This window comes from Carcharodon carcharias, chromosome 15, assembly GCF_017639515.1.
Source record: "Carcharodon carcharias isolate sCarCar2 chromosome 15, sCarCar2.pri, whole genome shotgun sequence".
NCBI lineage: Eukaryota > Metazoa > Chordata > Chondrichthyes > Lamniformes > Lamnidae > Carcharodon > Carcharodon carcharias.
Window position 1 is genome coordinate 69,870,483 of NC_054481.1, and position 21,497 is coordinate 69,891,979.

At 45.0% G+C, this 21,497-nt stretch overlaps 1 protein-coding gene across 2 annotated transcripts in view; it reads right to left on the bottom strand.

Moving 5' to 3' along the window:
• The window catches only part of mettl26 (methyltransferase like 26), a 40,191-nt gene extending 21,905 nt beyond the window's left edge, over positions 1-18,286 (bottom strand). Inside the window, exons 1-3 of one of the 2 annotated variants that reach the window (XM_041206862.1) lie at positions 17,888-18,286; positions 10,375-10,537; positions 1,247-1,306 (exon numbers count right to left, since the gene is read on the bottom strand). In XM_041206862.1, coding sequence (XP_041062796.1) covers positions 1,247-1,306; positions 10,375-10,537; positions 17,888-18,081 — 417 coding nt within the window. In that variant the 5' untranslated portion in view covers positions 18,082-18,286. The remainder of the gene's footprint in view (positions 1-1,246; positions 1,307-10,374; positions 10,538-17,887) is intronic. The other variant, XM_041206861.1, reaches the window with a different exon arrangement.
• Positions 18,287-21,497: the final 3,211 nt, after the last annotated feature.

Genomic DNA, 21,497 nt, shown 5'->3' on the forward strand with positions numbered 1-21,497 from the left:
GCCAAGCCAGCAATGCCCATGTCCATGAACAAATTAAAAAAAGCATCATGTGGTCTTCCATTTAAATATAGCCTAACAAAAAACTAAACATGCTACCATGCTTCCCCAGTGCACCATTTTCAAACAAACAAAAAATATCACGCATCTGATCTAGTTTATTTCAGTTAGCATCACTCTGGCTCACAACAGGACACAGCAATTGATTTAAGATGCCAGCTGTGCCTCAGTGGTAGCACGCTTGCCTCTGCATCAGAAAGTTGTAGGTTCAAGTCCCACTCCAGAGACTTAAGCACAAAACTTAAGCAGTGCAGTGCTTAGGGAGTGCTGCACTGTTGCAGCAACCACTTTTGGATGCAGGTGTTAAACTGAGGACGTCGGCTTTCTAAGGTGGATGTAAAAGATCCCATGACAATATTTCGAAGCAGAAGAAATTAGGCCCTGGGTAATATTTATCAATATCACAAAAAAGACAGATTATCAGGTCATTATCACATTGCTGTTTGTGTGAGCTTGTCGTACGCAAATTGGCAGCCATGTTTCCTAAACCACTTCAAAAGTACTTCACTGGCAGTAAAACATTAGGACATTGTGAAAGGTGCTATATAAATGCAAATCTTTCTTTTAGCACCTCTGGGCTTTGTAGTGTGCAGTGGGGAGGGGGAGAGGAAAGAGAAAATATTAAATCAGCCAGGATTCCTTCTCTGAATCACTATATAATGATGTCTGCTTGAAAATACATGGGTAAAAATGCCAAGTGCAGACATAGCTGGGCTGAACTGTGACACTCGGTAAGTGACGTGCCTAGCGGATGGTAGCGTAATGGTCATGTTACTGGATTAGTAAACCAGAGGCTAGCAATCATCCCACTTACCACTCACCTGACATAAACTCAACATGACAATCACCCTCAGTATCTCAGAATTCTGGATGGTTTCACAGTTCCCCCTACTCCACTTGCCCAGTATTGCTTATGTATTCAGTTCAATGGTTCAGACTTAGCATAACTTGCCCAAGGCCATACGACAAGGCTCTCAGCATTTGCATTATAAACTTCAATCCATTTGGAGTACAGTGCTGTACATCACTCCTCTTAAAATAAATGACTTGGCATCACTGTGGGGCAGTGAAAATAATGTAAAACCTAATTTATTTTCTGAATTATTAACATGACAAAAATAATACTGGATATGACAGAAGGCAATAAATCTTTCCATTGTCATTGAGTCCTATCTCATGAATTACTTACCCCGTAAGTGATGAGTAAGGCCTTTGGTTTTAATAACTGACCAGCACCCTTGAACAGACCCTACAGGAAACAGAGGATTGTAAATAATTATTAAGTAATGGTGTTAGATGCTACAATTATGTTGGATTTTTCAAACATCTTTTCACTATTCCTCGCAACCTCCTATGTTGTGCACAGTGAGAGCTATTTAGGTGCTGCCATCTATGTTTGAAGCTAAGCTTTTAGAGAAGATGCTTCTCAAGATGGAGTGGGGCAGGGGAAGCGGGAATGTGTGCGGCCCTCACTTAGCAGTGTCAAGGCACTGGAAAGAGCAGAGCAGGAGGAGGAGGTTGATATGTTCTTGGCTCATGGCAAGAGGGAAAACACCAAAGATGGATGGCATAGGGTTACAAAAACAGTATTTAAAGGGGTAAAGAGAGAGACTACAAGGCTTTTGCCAGAGGTTTATTGCATATTCTTGGCAATAATTGGAAAAATCCATAACCAATCACCAACAGCAGTAGATACTGGTGCTGGTGGCACACAGAAAGCTACCACTGCTGCACTGTCGCGGCTCTTCGCTGAAATGTTGAAGTGCCAAAGACTTTGCTTTTTTTTTACAAAAGTCTTCAGGGATGCAATCATTTGCTGCAGTAAGTCACCAACAAAATCTGTTCACCAAGTACAACAACAGACTTCGAGCGCCAGAGAGAATTACAGAGGCTTATCTGATGAAAATGGAATTTCCATGTGTTATTTTTGTATGTTCAGTATGTCAGTATGTATGTCTCTTAAAAAGTGATGACACCCTATCTCAAAGTAGATCAAAGCATTTCCCTGACAATCCTGGCTCTCAGCTACAGAATTACAAGTTTTTATACTTGTAGTTCTCCTGTGACATAAAGTGCAATTTCTGATTGTTACCGTATGTGAAGTTCAGTTTGAAAATGTAGAAAAGGGAATGTGATTGTTGAAAGCCACTAAACTGCAGAGTGGCTTCACAGATATGGGTTGGAAGTTGGCAGCCAAACCATTCAGGTGTGAAATGAGGAAGCACTTCTTGAACAAAGGGTAGCAGAAATGAGAACCTTTCTTCCCCAAAAGTCTGTGGATACTAAGTCAATTGGAATTTCCAAGACCAAACTGTTACATGTTTATTACAGGTAAGCATATATCTAATGACATGGATAAAAGACAGGTAAATAAAATTTTGGTACTGATCAAACTAATTGAATGGTGGAACAGGCTAGAGAGATTGAAAGACCTTCTCCGGTTCTTTTATTCCTATTGCAGAATTGTGAAATTGAATTCACTCATTTTAATAATGCATGTGTTAACATCAGCAAATAATCACAGAAGCTCAAATGTCATAAAAAACTGAATTAATTCACAAGTATCCTTCAGGACAATGAGCCTGTGGCCCACATGCAAGCCCAATTCATTACTTGCTTGGTTCTTGTTGCTCTTTGAAGTGGCTGAGCAAGCTACTCCTCTGAAAACAATCACTTACAAAACATCAAAAATAAGGAAAGGAAATGATGGGCCAATTGGCAGGGGCCCAACAAAGCAGAACCAACTTTGGCGATGTCTATACATTCAGCCCTGCAAAGTCATCCTCACTAACATCTTGAGGCTGGTGCTAGCTGTACTCAGTGAATAGATTTTATGTGCAGTGTGTATAATCTGTAAAATGCACCACAGCAACTCACCATGGTTACTTAAAAAGTCACATACTCCAAAACAATTAATGTTGATCTTTTGGAGCGGGAAAGAAACTGGACTCCTTGTCATCAGCAGTGACGGGGAATAGGTTAGTGGCTTACATTAAAGAGAGTCTTTTATCAACATACAAATAGTCAAAAGAGGGGTAGGGCCAATTAGAGACCAAAAGTGAAATCATTATTGAGGTACTGATCTTTTTTCTTTAATGGGGTGCTAAGCCAGCATTTGTTGCTCACTCCTAATTGCCCTTGAGCCAATTGGCTTGCTAGGCCATTTCAGAGGGCAGCTAAGAGTTAACCATATTACACTTAGGCCAGACCAGGTAAGGACAGCAGATTTCCTTCCCTGAGGGGTATTAGTAAACCAGATGGGCTTTTACAACAATTGATGATAGTTTCACAGTCAGCATTACTGAGACTAGCTTTATGTTGCAGATTTAATTAATTGAATTTAAATTCCACCTGTTACCATGGTGGGATTTGAACCTGTGTCCCCAGAGCATTAGCCTGTGACATTACCATGAAGCCACCATCTCCTCCTGAAAAGGAGTACTTTCCAACATGTCATCTCTAGAGGAGGATGCTGCTAAAGTCACCACAAAAGAGGAGGCAGTAGAGAAACTGGATATTATAAAAATAGATTAGGAAGAGGTACTTGGGTTGGCAGCACTCAAAGTGATGAAGTTGCCCAGGCCAGATGGATGCATCCCAGGTTACTGAAGGAAGTAAAGGTGAAAATTGCAGAGACTCTGGCCACAATCCTCTAACACTCATTAACCATGGGAGTGATGCCAGAGGATGGGATGAATGTAAATGTTATACCCGTGTTTTAAAAAAAGGGATAAGGGGTCACAGGCTGTCAGCTTAATGGGGGCAGCGGGGAAAACCTTTCAAGACAATAATCCAGGACAAAATTTATTGGCATTTGGAAAAAGTTTACTGGGCATTTAGATTAATATATGAAAGTCAACATGGAATTTGTTACAGTCAAATCATTGAGTGTTTGACTTTAAATGCAAATTGTAACTTTAAGCTGACTAACTTGATTGAGTTTCTCAATGAAGTGACAGAGAGGTTTGATGAGCGTAATGTGGTTGATGTTATATATGTGGACTTTCAAAAAATGCTTGATGAATTACCACATATGAGACTTCTTAGCAAAATTGAAGCCCATAGAATTAAAGGGGCAATGCCAGCATGTATAGTTAAGAAAACAGAGTGGTGGTGAACAGCTGTTTTTCAGCGGAGGGAAGTATGCCGTGGTCTCCAGGATCAGTATCAGGAAAACTGCTCTTTTTTGATACATATTAATGACATGGGCTTGTGTAAAAAAGACACAGGGCTGAATTTTCCTAGAATTGCACTAAGTGCGTTAGTGGGCGGGTAAAATGGAGTACTACTCGCCGATGAAAATGGTGGGTTTTCACACCATATCTTCCTCAGCCTGCCTCATTATATACTCACTCCCACGAAACATGCCATTTCCATGGTGGGCGGGCTCTCATTCGTCCGCTCACCATCACCCTGACCGCCATCTTTAAAAGACAGCCGCCAGCAAAGCATTCATCGCCACCAGATCACCACCGCTGTCCGGGCCAGCAAAGGCAAAAAGACTGCAGCCCCCCGCTTCAATGGTGGGTCCCTCGAGTGACTGCTGGATGCCATGGAGGCCCGCCGGGATGTGCTCTACCCCAGCTCTGGCCGCAGGATGGGTAGCAATGTCACCAACCAGCTTAGGAGGCAGTGGTAGCAGTGGTCAGCACCAATGCTCTTCAGAAGAGGACAGCCACCCAGTACCACAAAACGATGAATGATCTCCTCTGTTCCGCCAGGGTAAGTCACTCTTCTCATCACTTCCAACTCACACACTCACAAACCCATCACACACCCACAAGGCCCCACTCACTGCCAGTGCAAGGGACATCACCATTCACTCTCTCTCACACACCGTCATTGTCCTTACCCGTCCATGGGACCACTCACCACCCACACAGGCCAGGCATACTCATCATCTGGCCCAGCAGGCATCCTGATAAACTCTCCACATCTCTATCCATGCAGGACAAACTGGCTCACAACAGGAGGGATATGTTGCAGACAGATGGTGGGATGCCGGAAGTCAAAGTGCTCTCAGAATTTGAAAACAGAGCCATCCGGCTGGCTGGGGAGGATCTGGACCGGTCCTGTGCTGATGGTGAGGTCAGCGCTGCTCTACCAAGTGAGGATCCAGCTGTGCGACATCCATCAGATAACCATGCTGTGACTGATGTGTTCTCTTTCCCAGGCCACTGCCATGCACTAATTATCTCTCCTCGCTTTCGCAGACACATCTGGGAAGCAACAGATGGAGTCTACGACCCAGAGCCTCCAAGAAAGCTCTGAAGAAACCTCTGAAGAGGAATCTGAAGGAACCCTCCCTGAAGTCCCGTCACAGTGCTCACCCACACCCTCCACCAGCACAGAGACACACACCTGGGTGGGTCCTAGCTTTAGAGTGGCCTTGGGATCACAATCTGGTGAGCATATCGCACTTTCTGATCCACAGCAGGCAGAGACAGGGACTTACCAAGTCCCCGGCACTCGGAGGACTGCTGGAGGCTAGAATGTTGCTGAGTCTGAGTCACATGACGAACCTCTGGACTTGGTCATGTCACAGCTGCAAAGATAAGCTCGGGAACATCAGGAAGGGATGCCTGCTGCACTCCTTAGATTGCAAGGCACAATGAAGGAGTTCGTCTGTCTTCAGGCTGAGGTGAGAACGCTGGCATTGCAATGCACGAAGGTCAACGCTGGCAGCGTGGCGGCCGCCATGGAGACCTTGGTCAAGGACATTGCTCCCGCGCTGCTGCACGGGCTCAACTGCATCACTGATGGCATAATTAGCCTCCAACAGTGTGTATGCGAGAGGGGTGCTGGGCAGCTCAATCTCACTCCAGCTACCCCTTCCGCTCACAGAGTCAGCCAGGGGCACCCATAAGGAGGAAAATCAGCAAGTGCAAGCTCTAGGGCTATCCACCCAGGTGACTCTGAGAGTGACCGGCCATCTGACTCCCCTCTTCCTGTGACCTCCACAGATCCAGCTTCACAGCTAAGGAGGGTGCCACTGTCACACAGCAGGACCCCGAAAGCAAGCCGGGGCCTCCAAGTCCCGGCCCTCCGCCAAAGTCATCACAGACAGGGAGTAGCAGTCAGCAGGCTGCCTCCACCTCCGTTGTGGATGTCCAGAGAGCACCAAGAGGTAGCGGCAGGGTTAGGACAGTTAAGGACAATTAGTTGCAAAGCCTGGGCACGGGTGTTAATCACTTGTACATAATGTTCATTATTGTCAATAAACTCCTAAGAATGTCTCCCTGCCTACGGCTCCTTGTTCTGATGAGCAGTGTTCGTGTCACTCAGTTGTTAAACCTTTCTGCACAAGGTAAAAGGCAGGTGTCTCAGTCCAGGGCCTCTTCCCTGTGCTCTGTGCAGCCTTCAGACCACAGTGATGGTCCAGCCTCACACTCCATGGAAACATTACTGATGCCTGCACCTCGATGGTGCTGGTCATTGCTGCCAGAATGTCGTGGGCAGGCACCACAGAGTTCCATCATTCTCTCTGTGTGCTCTCAGCACCTTTGAGGTCATGCTGGCCCCCATCTCACCAGCATCTGTGACCAGTGACGCTGTGCACCAGCTCCTGAAGAGCAGAGGTGCTGAAGGCGGACACAGCATCAGATGAGTCTAAAGTTTCATGGCTGCATCTCGGAGATGGCCCTGATCACAGAGCACAAGCGAGCTGCCCTCGGCCAGACAGGAGTCAGTCATTCACAGAGGCTATGTGAAGATCTTTGGAGCGTCCTCACTGCATGTTGTCATCATCCTCCTGCGATTGAGCAACTATTAGGGCCTCCACTGTGTCTCCATGACAGGAGCATTCTCACAGAGGGTACTGGCGCTGAGATAAGCCAAACTGGAGTCAAACATTCACAACTGCAATGTGAGGATCTACAGGGATACCTCACTGCATGTCGTCATCATCCTCCACTAATCTGGCAGCTATGAGGGCCTCCCGAGTGCACCTGCCTCGTCTAGCCAGTGTGAAAGCCTCATCCCCATCGTCATCAACACCCTCACCTCCCCTCACCCTCATTCCCATCAGCGTCCTCCTCAGCGGAGGAGACCTCCAGCTCCTCCTAAGCCAGCTTCTCATCCCATTGCAGCGCCAGGTTGTAAAGGGCGCAGCAGATGACGACGATGCTTGACACCCTCTGCGGACTGTATTGCAGGGCTCCACCAGTCCAGGCACCGGAACCGCATCTTCAGCATCCTGATGATCTGCTCCACCAAGTTGCGAGCTGCTGCATGGGCCTCATTATAAGTTGCTCTGCTGCAGTCTGAGGTCTCCACATGGGTGTCATCAGCCATGGCCTTTGTAGGTAGCCCTTGTCCCCAAGGAGCCAACCCTGCAGCTTCTGTGGACCCTGGAAGACTGCAAGGATCTGTGAGCGACTCAGGATGTAGGCGTCGTGCACACTCTCTAGAAACCGTGCACATACCTGCAAGATGCACCTCTGGTGGTCGCATACCAGCTGCATGGTCAGTGAGTGAAAGCCCTTGCGGTTGATGAGGTCTACCGTGTGTAGCGATGGAGACCTGAGCACCATTTGAGTGCAGTCAATCTAACCCTGCACCTGTGGGAATCCCGGGATCAGGGCGAATCCAATGGCCCTTGCATCCTGGCTGTCCCGGTCCGGGGCGAAATGCACAAAGTTGTGTGCCATGGAGAAGTTGGCATCCGTGACCTCATTGATGTATTTGTGGGTGGCGGATTGTGAAATCCCACAGAGGTCACCAGTGGAGCCCTGAAAGGAGCCACTGGTGTAGAAATTGAGGGGCGCATTCACTTTCACAGCCACTGGCAGTGGATGCCTTCCATGTTCCCTTGGCACCAATTCCTGCAGTAAGTGGCAGATGAGAGTGACCAGGTCCCTAGACATGTGCAGTCGTCAGTGACATTGGTTCTCAGTTATCTGCAGGAATGGCAGGCGGTGTCTACAGACCCTGGGTGTCGCTAGGCGCCGACCAGCCATGGCTCACTGTGGCTCCTGGGAAGCATGTGTGGGAGCCTCTGCTGCCCCTCCTTCATGAGGTTGCTGCTCCTGCCTTTGCACAGCCAGGAACCTCAGTCACTCTCTCCTCCATCTTCTGCGGTCTCTGTAGGTCAACAGGCATACAGCTAGGCCACCAGGATCCATGATCCTGATGTGGTCCTCCTGCAGCAAGAAAAAGGGTTATCATGGCTGTACTTAACACCTTTCCTGGCCCTGTGTGACCACCCCTTAATGGTTCCCGGAGAGTGCTGGTCACCCCTCGGATGGCCAGAGATGAGTGCACTGCATGGCTGCCCTGTCAACCTGTGACATGGGGGACACTGGTCCAAACCAGGATGCTGAGATTACAAGGGGCTGTGAGCACCTCCAGCAGTGACTGCTACATGGTCAGCGTTGGCGAGGAGATTGTACAACGTGTGCAGTCCAATAAAGTGGTGGTGGACTTGAAGTCTGTGCCGGGGGGTGAGGGGAGTGGGGTTTGCGGTGAGGGAGGTAAGGTCTGGAGCTCTTGGTGGCCCTTAGGTGCCTCTGCGTTGCTTGCATGGGTGGGCAGGCTAGGAGACCAACCCCAATCATATCGCTGTGGCTGTGCCTGATCTGTCTCAGTTACAGAGGCATGGTCAGTTTATACAGGTGTTTCTGATGCGTGGCCACTTCCCTCGCTTACCCAGCCCCCCACCTCGATTACCTGTGCACAGGATGCAGCGCCAATGCAGCACTTGACAACCCCCCAAGCAATCACCTCCGAGGCTGGCCAGCACTTGCCCTCAGGCACCCCTCCCCACACCTTAGCGGTCGTCTGCGGGGCCAGACATCAGTCCCCCACTCCCCCCCTGGCACCTCTGAGGCCTGTAAACAACAGGTGAGCTATGCAGAACACTACTGCTCACTCACCTCAGTTCCCCCAAAGTGAAGGCTGCCAAGTGCACTTCATCTGCGTGCGGTTGTGAAACATGTCGACGTGCTTTCCCGCCGACGTGGATGGACCATATGGCTGGGGTCCAAGAGCCTGGCTGGATGGCATTTTAATTATATGCTAATGTATTTCAATTAGCTCCCTGCCGACCAATGGTGGGAAACACGGCCCGCCCTCGGCTGGCTGGACAGATGATTGCGACCTGCCTTCACACCGTCAAGAAGTGGGTCCCGTCATATTTTCCGCACTCGCCACCTATCACGACTGCTGCCAGCTCGCTCGGAAAATTCCGCCGATAATGTTAAAGATTGAAAACGACACAAAAACACAGAAACGTGATAAACTACAAGGAACATAGTAACAGACTGGTAAAATGAGCAGCATGAGGCAGATGAAATCTAATGCAGGGAGGTGTGAAGAATGAAGTATGATACGTTTTGGTGGGAGGAGCAGTGTAAACATTATGCGGAGGTGGTGATGTAAGGGCAAATTAGGGACTGGAGTAAGGTTAAAGATCACTATAATTTTGTAGTGGATGGAAACTAAGCTTAATATTTATATATAATCTCATGATTCATTTACTTTCAAGATAGATGATTTAACTTCAATAAATATCACTGGGCTTGTAATCCAGAGGCCCCGCTAATGCTCTGGGGACATGTGTTCAAATCCCAACACTGCAATTGGTGGAATTTAAATTGAGTTAATAAATTTGGAATTTTAAAAAAAGTCTCGGTAATAGTGACCATGAAACCAGTGTTGATAGTTGTAAAAACCCATCTGGTTCATTAATGTCCTTTTGGGAAGGAAATCTGCTATCCTTACCTGCCACTCAATTGTATCAAAGCCTACAAAAAGGAATGAAGCCAGACAGACCACCTGGCATCAACCTAGGCACTGGAAATGGCACACCCAGTCCTGTCGACCCTGCAAAGTCCTCCTCCCTAACATCTTTGTGCCAAAAATTGGAGTGATGTCCCACAGACTAGACAAGCCTGACATAGTCATACTCATAGAATCATACCTTACTGACAATGTCCCAGACACAACCATCACCCTCTCACCAATAGGACAGACCCATCAGAGGTGGCAGCACAGTGGTATGCATTATAACATATTTCTGTTAATGATATACCAAAGGAATGAATAACAAAACATTAATCCTTTATTGAAGTTAAATTTATCTGCAAAATAAATGAATCATTAGATTATGTATAAATATTAAGCTTGGTTTCCATCCACTACAAAATTACAATGAACTTTAACCTTACTTCAGTCCATAATTTAATTGTTGAACTGAATGTCTGGATTAGGTGCTTGTCCTACATTTGATCTTTCGAACATGCAATTCGACTTAGTTCTTTGGGAATGACAGCTATAGATCGATCAGAATGAATTCATACAGATGAATGGAGCTCTTACCTCAGTGCACTTTATCTCTGTGATGTGGATCATGTTAACATTTACAATAAGATCAAAGGAGTTTGGCTTCAATCCTCCCCAAGCTTCCCAGCTCTGTGAACAGTCAATGTTAAGTGGCTGCTTTACATTTTCCACTCTTGTTGCTGCAATATATGCTGAAATGCTAAAGAAAACAATGAAACCATGTTTAGGTAAGTCTTTTCATAAGGCAACCGTGCTAAGTGATAAATATGCCACTGGGAAAGGCGCTATGCAACAGCAATTCAATTTAGGCATTCATACAATCATCTCCAGCTCAAATTTGATCCACAAATTTAGCAATTACAAGTGCATGCAAATAGTGCGTAGAAAAGTGTACATCACCCTTCAAAGCATCATGATAGACAAGCTGATGTCTGTCAAATTTAGCAGATGGTGATTGCTTGAGCCACCTATGTTCAGCATACTAATTCACTCAAATAAAAGCAGGCGGGAAAAAAAACCATCAACCAGCAAACTACATAGCTCCAAGCAATCAAGATCGCACAATTTATTCCAATTTCTTCTTAGTTTCTCATCTATCTGACTATCCAGCACTTAGAAAGAAAAAAAGATGAGAGAAAAAAAGAGGAAAAGCAAACATTCCAAAAAAAAAATCAACTGGATTAGGGTAGAATCAGAGACAAGTCATGAAGCTTTTTTTTTGGTCCATGTGCAATGCATTACAAGATCAACTATACTCTTTGAAACAGTACCATAAGATCTATGTGGGCAGATTTAACGTATGATCTGTTAGCATCTCTGGCTGTGCACCGTCTAGAATTTTGTGCCCAAGACTGGTCGGGGACTTGAACCCACAACCTTCTGATTCACAGGCAAGAATGCTACCCACTGAGCCATGGCATGGACTCAATGGGCTGAATGGCCTACTTCTGTAATAAAAAGAGAAAATGCTGGAAAAACTCAGCAATCTAGCTGAAGAAGATTCACACGGACTCAATATATTAACTCTGTTTTTCCCTCCATCGATGCTGCCAGGCTTGCTGAGTTTTTCGGGTGTTTTGGAACAATAGAACCATAGAAAATTTACGATGTAATAACGTTTTTTTCCTCCTTTAGTTTATCAATGCAGGCAGTTGTGAGGATGTGATGGGTGACACTAGTATCACAACAAAATGTAATGGTTAACTTAAAGGATTTCTTAGGTCTCTTATTAAAATAATATCAATCATGCAGCAATGTTGTTTCCCTTTATTTTCATTGTTACAATTGGCAATCATACCCTTTGTGTTTGCACACTATCTTAACCTTGTGTCTGCCTCATTAAAATGTCTCCTCCAAGTCCATTCTCTATATAATTTAATTAATGGAATTAATTGCTCCCCAAGCTACATCTATTAAATCATTATGTACAGACCTCCAGCATTTGAAAATTAGGTTAGGAATAATTAGTCCACTTCAGTAAGGATAATTTTTCAATCTTTTGCAATGGCCCTGCAGGGGTATAATGCACGTAATACTTGAAGCAACCGCTTTTTAAAAGCTATCTTCAATAATCAATTATAAAACATAATTAGCAAAACCAGATATATTTTTCTAACAAATGCTTAATGATAAAATCTTTATCCTGGGATATTCGTTCAAATTGGGTGATACATAAGCACCCAAATCCTTCTAAGTTCCTCCCATTTTTTCACTTTCGATTGTGAGGTTACCTGAAGCTTGTTGCAAACAGACTGTAAATTGTCCAACATACAGACTCATCCACTTTTCATCACTACAACGAGTTAGTAACTTTCAAAAGCACAGGTTAGTGATGGGTGCAGAAACTGTGGACGGCAGTCTTGTATGAATGCCCATACTTGCCAGTAGATTCAATGATTAATATAAATATATTTTTTAAAAATCAAAATAATTCATAGGGAGCAGATGATTTTTTTTCAATATATGCACAAAAACAGATTAAGCTACAGGCTTCACAGACACAAAACCAGAAAATGCTGGAAATACTCAGCAAGTCAGGCAATATCTATGGAAAGAAAGACAAAGATAATTTTTCAGGTCAATGGGCTTTCATCAGAACTGGGAAACGTTAGAGATGTAAACAGGTATTGAGCGAGTACAGAGGCAGTGAAGTGGGAGGAGGGGAGAAAAGGTCAAAAGGAAAGGTCTGTGATAGCGTGGAAGGCAGGAGAGATTAAATAACAAAAGAGATGATAGTACAAAGCAAAAAAGGGTGATAATGGGACAAGCAAAGAAACAGAAGACGGGCCTAGAGGAGGTGTAAGTGAGAAAAGCAGAGTCACTAGCAACAACTGCTGGTGGAAAAGGAGGCATTGATTAGGATTTGAAATTACTGAACTCAACGTTGGAGCCAGAAGGTTGCAAAGTGTCTAATCAAAAGATGAGGTGCTGTTCCCTGAGCTTCTGTGGAGCTTCATTGGAGCAATGTATTAAGATGCTGAGGTCAGAGTGCGAGTAGGGTAGAGAAATAAGGTGACAGGAGACTGGAAGTTCAGGGTCACACTTTTTCTTTATTCTTTCATGGGATATGGGCATCGCTGGGTAGCCAGCGTTTATAGCCCATCCCTAATTACCCTTCAGAAGGTGGTAGTGAGCCGCCTTCTTAAACTGCTGCAGTCTGTGCGGCGCGGGTAGACCCACAGTGCTATTGTGAAGAGAATTCCAGGATTTTGACCCAGTGATAGCGTAGGAATGGTGATATAGTTCCAAGTCAGGACAAGTGGATTGAAGGGGGACCTGCGGACTTAATGGAGAAGCTCCAAAAAGTGATCACCCAATCTGTGTTTGGTTTAACTGACATGTATCCTAGTAATATTAAAATTAAATTTTTGGCACAAAGATTCAAGATGCCCTTCTTCAGAACCTTAGCTTTTTTCTTTACTTGTACACAGAATAGCATACACAAACGAAACAGAGAAGTAAAAACTGAAACGTTGGAAAAACTCAGCAGGTCTAACAGCATCTGTGGAGAGAAAAACTGAGTTAATGTTTCGAGTCTGTATGACTCTTCATCAGAGCTAAAGAGAAGTTAAAGTGTGATGAAATTTATACTGTTCAAGGAGGGTGGAGCGGGTGAAGCTAGAAAGAAGGCCAGCAATAGGTGGGGGCAAAGGAGAGATTGCCAGAGATGTCATGAACAAAAGGACAAAGGGGCGCTAATGGTAGTGGTACTGGCTAAAGGAGGTGCTGATGGTGTCATTAAGGTAAGAAAGCAGAATGTGATAATAGCAGGACAAGGGTAAGCTCTCTAGAAAAGAACAACATGAACAAATGACAGATGGTCCTTGTGGGGGTGGGGTGGGGGGGAAAGGACAGTCTCACTTTCTATAGGACCAACGTTCACTTTGTTAACTTGTTTCTTTTTAAAATATTTATAGAAATTCTTACTAACTAATTTTATATTTCTGGCTAGCTTTCTCTCGTACTCTAATTTTTCCCTCCTTATTAATCTTTTAGTCATCCTTTGCTGTTCCTTATATTCTGTCTAATCTTCTGGCCTTGCACCTATCTTTACACAATTACATACTTTTTCTTTAAGTTTGATAATATCTTTAACCTAGTTAACCATGGATTGTGTGTCCATGCCTTGGACTTTTCCTTACTTGTTGGAATGTATTCTGAATTCTGAAATATCCCCTTAAGTCTTTCCACTACATCTCTATTGACCTATCCCTTAAGCTAATTTGCCAATTTACTTTAGCCAGCTCTGCTTTAATGCCCTAATAATTGCCCTTATTTAAGTTTAAAAACATAGTCTCAGACCCACTCCTCTCTCCCTCAAACTGAATGTAATATTGAAGCATGTTATGGTCACTGCTACCTAGGGGCACCTTCACTATGAGACCATTAATTAATCCCATCTCATTGCACAATACCAGGTCTACTATAACACACTCTCTGGTTGGCTCCAGAATATGTTGTTCTAAGAAAGTATCCTGGAAACGTTCTATGAAATCCTCATCTAGGCTACCTTTGCCCATCTAACTTTTCCAGTCTATATGTAGATTAAAATCTCCCATGATTATCGCTGTGCCTTTCTGACAAGCTCCCCTTATTTCTTCCTTTATGGTCCATTCTACCAAGTGGTTACTATGTGGCCCCCTAGGCCCATACACAACTCCCACAACTTCTTGCCTTTCAGATTTCTCATCTTCACCCACATCCAGATTTCCTGAACTTAGGTGATCCCTCTCTATTGTTCTAATACCATCATTAATTAATAGGACCTTCCACCTTTTCCTCGCTTCTTGTCCTTCCCAAATGTCCTATACTCTTTAACATTCAGGTCCAAATCCATGTTCTCCTTCAGCCATGCCTCTGTAAAAGCTATTAAATCATACTTATTTATTTCTATGTGCATTCGCAGTTCATCTGTTTTGTTTTGAATGGTTCGTGCATTCAGATACAGAGCCTTTAGTTTTATCCTTTCATTCTTTTTATAACTTCTAGTCTCATCTATTGATTTACTGTTATATTTGTACTCTTCTTGTCATGGTTTTTCATTTCCTGCAATAGTACCTTGTCTCTACTCTTTGATTCTTCCAAAATTTGATCCCTTGCCCCAGTACTCAGTTCAAAACCCTCTCTACTTTCCTAGTTACACAGGTCCCAGCACGGTTCAGGTGTAGACCATCCCAACAGTACAGCTCCCACTTACCCTAGTACTGGTGCCAGTGCCTCATGAACTGGAATCCACTTCTCCCACACCAGTCTTTGATTCAACTTACTAATCTACTTTGCCCTCTGCCAACTTGTACGTAGCTCAAGTAATAATCCAGAGGTTCTGCTTCTTAATTTGGTGCCTCAAGCTCTTTGCTGCAGAAAACGGTGTCAATCCCTCTGATGATATTGTCCCCTACTACCTCTACATCCTTTGTAATTCCCGCTGCTTGAATGGCTTCCTGTACCACGGTACCATGGTCAGTTTGCTCATCCACCTGACAGCACCCACTCGCAACCAAACAAGCTAAAAAAAACCACAAACTTGTCGGACAGTTGCAAGGGCTGAGGCTCCTGCACTCCTGTCCTCTAGTTCCCCTTACTTGCCTCACTTGCAGTCACACCCTCCTGTCCCTGACCACCGACCAAATCAGAAGACTCTGTTCTAAGAGGTGCAACCGCTTCCTGGAATAAAGTATCCAGGTAACCTTCCCCCTCCTTGATATGCTGCAGTGTCTGCAGCTCATCCTCCAGCTCAATAACTCGGATCTGAAGTTCCTGCAGCTGCAAATACTTACTGCAGACATGTTTGCCCTGGATCACTCCAGTATCTAGAAGCTCCCACATCCTGCAATTGCTGCATATCATCTGCTCTGCCACCTCCAATATGTGTTAATTAATTAATTAATCATAATTAATAAAGCCTACACCTCCCAATAGGTTTTGGAGCTGCCAGTAAACTTTTCCATACTGATAAAACAATACAGTACTTAAATACTGATAAAACTAATAATACCAGTTACTAGTTTACCTGCTCCTTCCGCTGCACCAAAGCGGAAATCAAATACTGGAGGCTGAAAAAGAGAAGAGAAAAAGCATCTCCTCCCTGCCCTTCACCGAACCCCCAACTCAGCACACTTTACTTCTTGCAGTAAACCTTACCTAAAGCACCTCTTTCCCCCCCATGCACTGAATTCCCACACTGAATCAAATTCCCAAATATACTCACTTGGTCTCTGTCTCACTCAGGCCGAAGTCTCCCCTCACTGACCGTGTGCCTCTTACTTGTTTACTCTTTACTTGCGGAGGGCAATGATTTATTGGGGTCGGGCTGGGAATCGGGGTAGTGAGGGGTGCGGAAGTGAAGATAGGTGATTCTCCTTTTCGAGAGAGTTTTCTGGTGGTCTTCAGCCCTCCTGTCTGTTTATAGGCAAGTCCCAACTCATTCTCTTGGGTCTTGGCTCGTGAAGTATGGGAGGGCTCCCAGCAGAGCTCCCACGTCAAGAAAGAGTCAGCCATTGCAAAGACTGCCGCAACACTAGAAGATTCAGCAAAAGGTCTGCAAGGAACAGAAGCACTCTGAAGATCTGAAATGAAGTCCTACCGATGGCTAGAAGATCAATCACTGGAGCTGACTCAGAGTCTTGGGGCCTTTACCACCAATTCCTGGGATCATACACCAGGTTCCACATGATAGCCCATGACAAGTGGAGCAGAAAATATTAAAATGCCCCTGGAGATTTATGCCCTGCCTTCCTACTGGCACCTCCATGTGGCAGACTGGGAACTCATCACCAGCAAACCTCAAGACAAGGAAAATCCTAGGTAGGGCAATTGACACCAGTAGGGGCTCATTGCTTGCATTTTCTGACATTCTCCATTGCAATCCCACTCATTTTTAGTTGGAATCATTAAGACAGGTTCTCCTTCCAGCTGTGGCATTGTTTCATAGGTGGTGACAGCCCTCTGACCCAAGCACCCATCCTTTCTGTGAGTTCTGGGGGCAGTGAACGCACATGTGTTATTCAACTATAAGAGCTATCACAGTCATTCAGATCCTGTCCATCCATCAAATGCCTGCAATTCAAGCCTAGAGGGTACCTGGATAATTGTCAGCAGGAAAGCAGGCCATTTTTCCCTCCTTCACATTCTAGGAATTCAGCAATCAACAGTAGCACTCCATCAGTGCACTTCTGATCTAGTACATACCACAACATGCCACATCATTGATCTGCAGGATGATTACACAGTTTCATTTCTGAATCCTGAGCTCTGGCTGATGATTTACAACCAAGATCCTGTTAGTTGTATTTGTTTCAGATCCTTTTGCTTGGATTCCAGTCATCCCAAGTCTTATTCATGCTTGTTCATCTTTCAGCACTGGCTGTATGGGGCAGAATGAAGGAATAGGCTCCTAAAGCAACATTAACACTACAAAACATGATGATCCAGGCCTCCAGCTCCTTTGGTAACACTGCATATAAATCATGCTTTTTTTTTGGATGTTGCCCTGAGTTAGTTTCAATTTAATTTTAAGAAGATGTCATTGAACAGACAACTGGATTTCTGAAATGTTAGAGACTGAACGAATGGGAAATTGTTTATTAAAGTGCTAAATACACAAACCAGCAATGGAACGACAATTAGTTCTAATGAAAGAGTCACAAATATTTCAGTTTGGTGAACGAGCTAATTAAAGCACTGACCATCGATAGACAGGGTGACTACTGACGGACAGGGTGACCATCAACGAAGAGAGAGACCATCGAACGTCACGGTGATCATCCACGGCCAGCGTGACCATCCTCTGACAGGGTGACCATTGATGGATCGAGTGACCATCCACAGACAGCGTGGCCATCGAAATGGACAGAGACCATCAGACATAGCGATCATCCACAGAGTGACCATCAAACATTGACCATTGAGGGACAGAATGACTACTGACAAACAGTGATTATTAATGAACAGAGTGACTATCACAGTGATTGCTGAGGAGCAGACTTTAACCCTGCAGTTCAGAAACTCTTGCTGCTTCCCAGTCGCCTGTTGCTGCCCCTCCCTCACTCACCTCTCCAGTGCCCGCGGCTCCAGCTCGGAGGGCTGCCACAACACATTGGGCAGAGCCTGGGCGAAATAGACCGAATGCTGCCCGGATCCTGAGGCTAACTCCAGGGCCACTGCCGGGGCGCTGGGGCTCAGCTGTTGCCGGATCACATTCAGGATCGGCTCCTTGTTCCTCTCGGCGGCCGGAGCCACGATCATCCTCTGGATAGAGCTGGAGTAACTCCGGAGCAGCCAGAGAGCGGAGCGGACAGCCGGATCCAGGGTCTCCGCACCTGGTGCAAACCCGGAGTCTCCGCTGTCTCCGCAACCAGCAGCTACAAACTTTGCGCTGTTCCTGGCTGCCTCTGCCGCTCGGCCCTGTGGCGTTCGTAGTCCAGTTCCGGTCCTCTCCCTATTCCCGCGGACAGACCCCGTGACAATGGTGAACTACAGCTCCCAGCAGGCACTGCGGCCCCAGCGCCTGCGCAATGGCCAGCTTCTGGCAGGGGGAATCAAATGACGAGGTCTCCAGGGGAAACTGTCCTTTGGTTCTCACCGCAGCCCACCTCACCCCACACTGCCAGAGCCTTCTCCCTCATCTACTTACCCTTAAAATGCACGTATGCTTTTCATCTCAGTCACTCTCAGTGATAGTGAGTTATTTTCACCACTTTTCTGAGTTAAAGAATTCCCTCTGAGTAAAACTCAAATTCCCAATAGATTTATTAGTGATTATCCTTCCCTATAGATTTGAGTGACTATTTTGAATTAATTTCATGGCCCTCTGGTTCTGGTTTCCCCCAGAAGTGGAAACATCTCTACACTTACCCTATCAAACACAAGATCATAATTTAAAAGACCTCTGTTAGATCAGCCCTCCATCTATTTTCTGAAGAGAAGTTAGAATGCCCATCATCGCAGATCATGCATGTTATAGCAGTTCTTTAAACAGTGGTAATTTAAAAATAAACAAATACTGAGAAAGCAACACATGCCAAGTTCGAGAGAGATTTTAGCCCATGATCTTCAGACACATCAATTTTGCAATATTCCGTTCATCTGTGCAAATAAATTTATCACTTGGATGAAGAAGATGAGCAACATTGGTCCAGTCAATGGACTGCAGTGGTCCAAGAAGGCAGCTCACCACCACCTTCTCAAGGGCAACAAGGGATGGGCAATAAATGCTGGCCCAGCCAGCGAAGCCCACATCCCATGAATGAATTTAAAAAATGAGGTAAACCCCTCTGCAGTGATTTCTTGATGGCGGTGGATTGTCTTAGGTCAACTCTTTTTCTAAAACTAAGCTTTAAAAAATAATAATTTTCCCATTTCTCTTATTCAATCCACCTGCTTCAGTCCATTAGCCTCTCTTTATTGATTGGAGGATCAGTTGTCTCATTTCCTTCCCACCCTCCCTTTTGTTTCTAACACACCACATTGGGCCATGTTTACCTTTGGTTTTCTGTTCTGAAGTGGAGCCCACACCCAAATTTTTCAGTCGATATTTCTGGAACTGCTGTTGTATTTCCAGCATTTTCTTTTTGAATAAAAACCTCTGATCAAAGGTCATCAATCTGAAACACTGGATAGAATTTAATGCCCTATACCGGTGGTGGATTTGGAGGCGGGGGGGGGCGGCGTATTTTATTAGGCAAGAGAGTGCGTCCCCGCTGTCTTCCCACCTCTGCCCAATAAACTTCAGACTGAGAAGACTCATGAATGGGCTTCCTGCCCAGATACTAATTGAGGACTTTAAGTCGGAAATTCATTAATTAATTATTAAAGGGATGCATCCCACCGTCGCTGGTATTCAACCAGTGGTGGGCAGGGGTGGTCACCACATTGCAAACTTGAAAAGAAAACTCAGTGCCTGATTGAGGGACCCGGCAGCAAGAAGGTGGTGGTGTGTTTGGGGGGGAGGGGGGGCGTTTTCTCGCTTTGAGCCCTTTCTTCGGACCTCTTCTTCCCACCAGCTAGCGACCTCCTGCCCACAACCCTGACTCACCTGTGGCCTGGGTCCCTCGGCGATCGGTCTCTGGTGGATGCATTACCAGCAGTAGCCACTGTTCCCGATGGCCCTGATGGGCGATGGAGAGCTGCCAGCATCTGATTGGCCAGCAGCTCTCTGGTGTTGGGACTTTTGCCCTCGGAGAACATGCGACGCTGGCCAGTTAAGTGCCTAACTTCAGTGGGCCTTTCCCAACTGGGGCGACATGAGGCTCCCACTGGTTGGAGAACCAGCAGGCAAGATCCCCATTGCCAACATTAGATTCTGCCCATTAACTCAGTTTCTCAGGGCACAGATTCTGGCAGACATGCTGACTGCTTCCAGCATTTTCTGTTTTTATTTCAGATTTTCAGCATCTGCAATATTTTATTTTTGTATTTTCTTTCTACTTTTGTATTTCAGCATTTTGAGCTTTTTTTGGTTTTCCAGATCACAGGGATACTGTGAAATTGTCAGACTGATATAATAATCCATTTGAGAAAAGGAAAATGGATCAAACTGATCATACATTTCCTACTTAAAAGAATGAGAGTGCTCAGAGAGCTTCCCCTAATATTTTAGTGGATAACTGCATTACTTGCTGTTGTATTAAGCCATACAGACTGAGCTAAACAGGTTTGAATCATGTCCTGCACTAAGCAAACTGATGTCAACCCAGATAATTGCGGGGGAGGGCTGGGGGTGGGCGGGAATACTAGAGCTGCCTTTATTGTCTTTGAGATTTACAAGGGAGGCCTCTGACCACTTTTATTGTGTAGGCATTAAATGTACCGTCAGGGCAAAGGATCGGACAGGGCTCCCTGACCCTAATTGTTTGAAAGAAGGGCCACTTGAGAATGGTGCCATTGTTTTGCCATATCTGTGGAACTGTATTCCAGCATAAACTAGCACCTTCAGATGAGGAGCAAAGAAAACTGGAGAAAAATGCTGAGAAAATGTACAAGTGGGTGTTGCAGTGAGTTAATACACTAGCCTGAAATAAAAAGCAATCCGGTGCCTAAGAAAATAAGCCCCAAAGGTAGGATAAATGTTCACAAAAACTGCTAATAAATGCAGTCCTTCAAATCTGTAAACTCATCACCCAACAGGAAATGAACAGTGGCACTTAACACATTTAAAATCCAATTGCAAAAACCGAGTTTCCATGGAAACCTAATGCTCTCCATTTCAGAGTGTTTATTCCAGATTTTTCTTTTTGAGAGACTGAGAGATTCCACTGATTTTGCATAAGAGCTCCTTAATTGTTAAGAGGACTCTCACTTTTTAGAATTGACGCCAACAATCAGTTTTACTGTTACCATAATTTTTTTAGAATTAATTGCAATACAATGATGATACATATAATTGACCAGTTAGCAAAATTGAGTCTCATGGGATTAAAGGGACAATGTGAATGCAAAATTGGCTGAGGCACAGAAAACAGAGAGTAGTGACGAATGATTATTTTTCAGACTGAGAAGTGGTGTTTTCCAGGCGTCGGTATTAGGATACAGTTCTTTTCAATATATATTTATGACCAGGATGTGGGTAGAGGAGGCACAATTTCAAGGTTTGCAGACACAAGATTTGAAAATGTAGTAAAGCATAATGGGGAGAGTAGCAGCCTTCAGGAGGATATAGACAG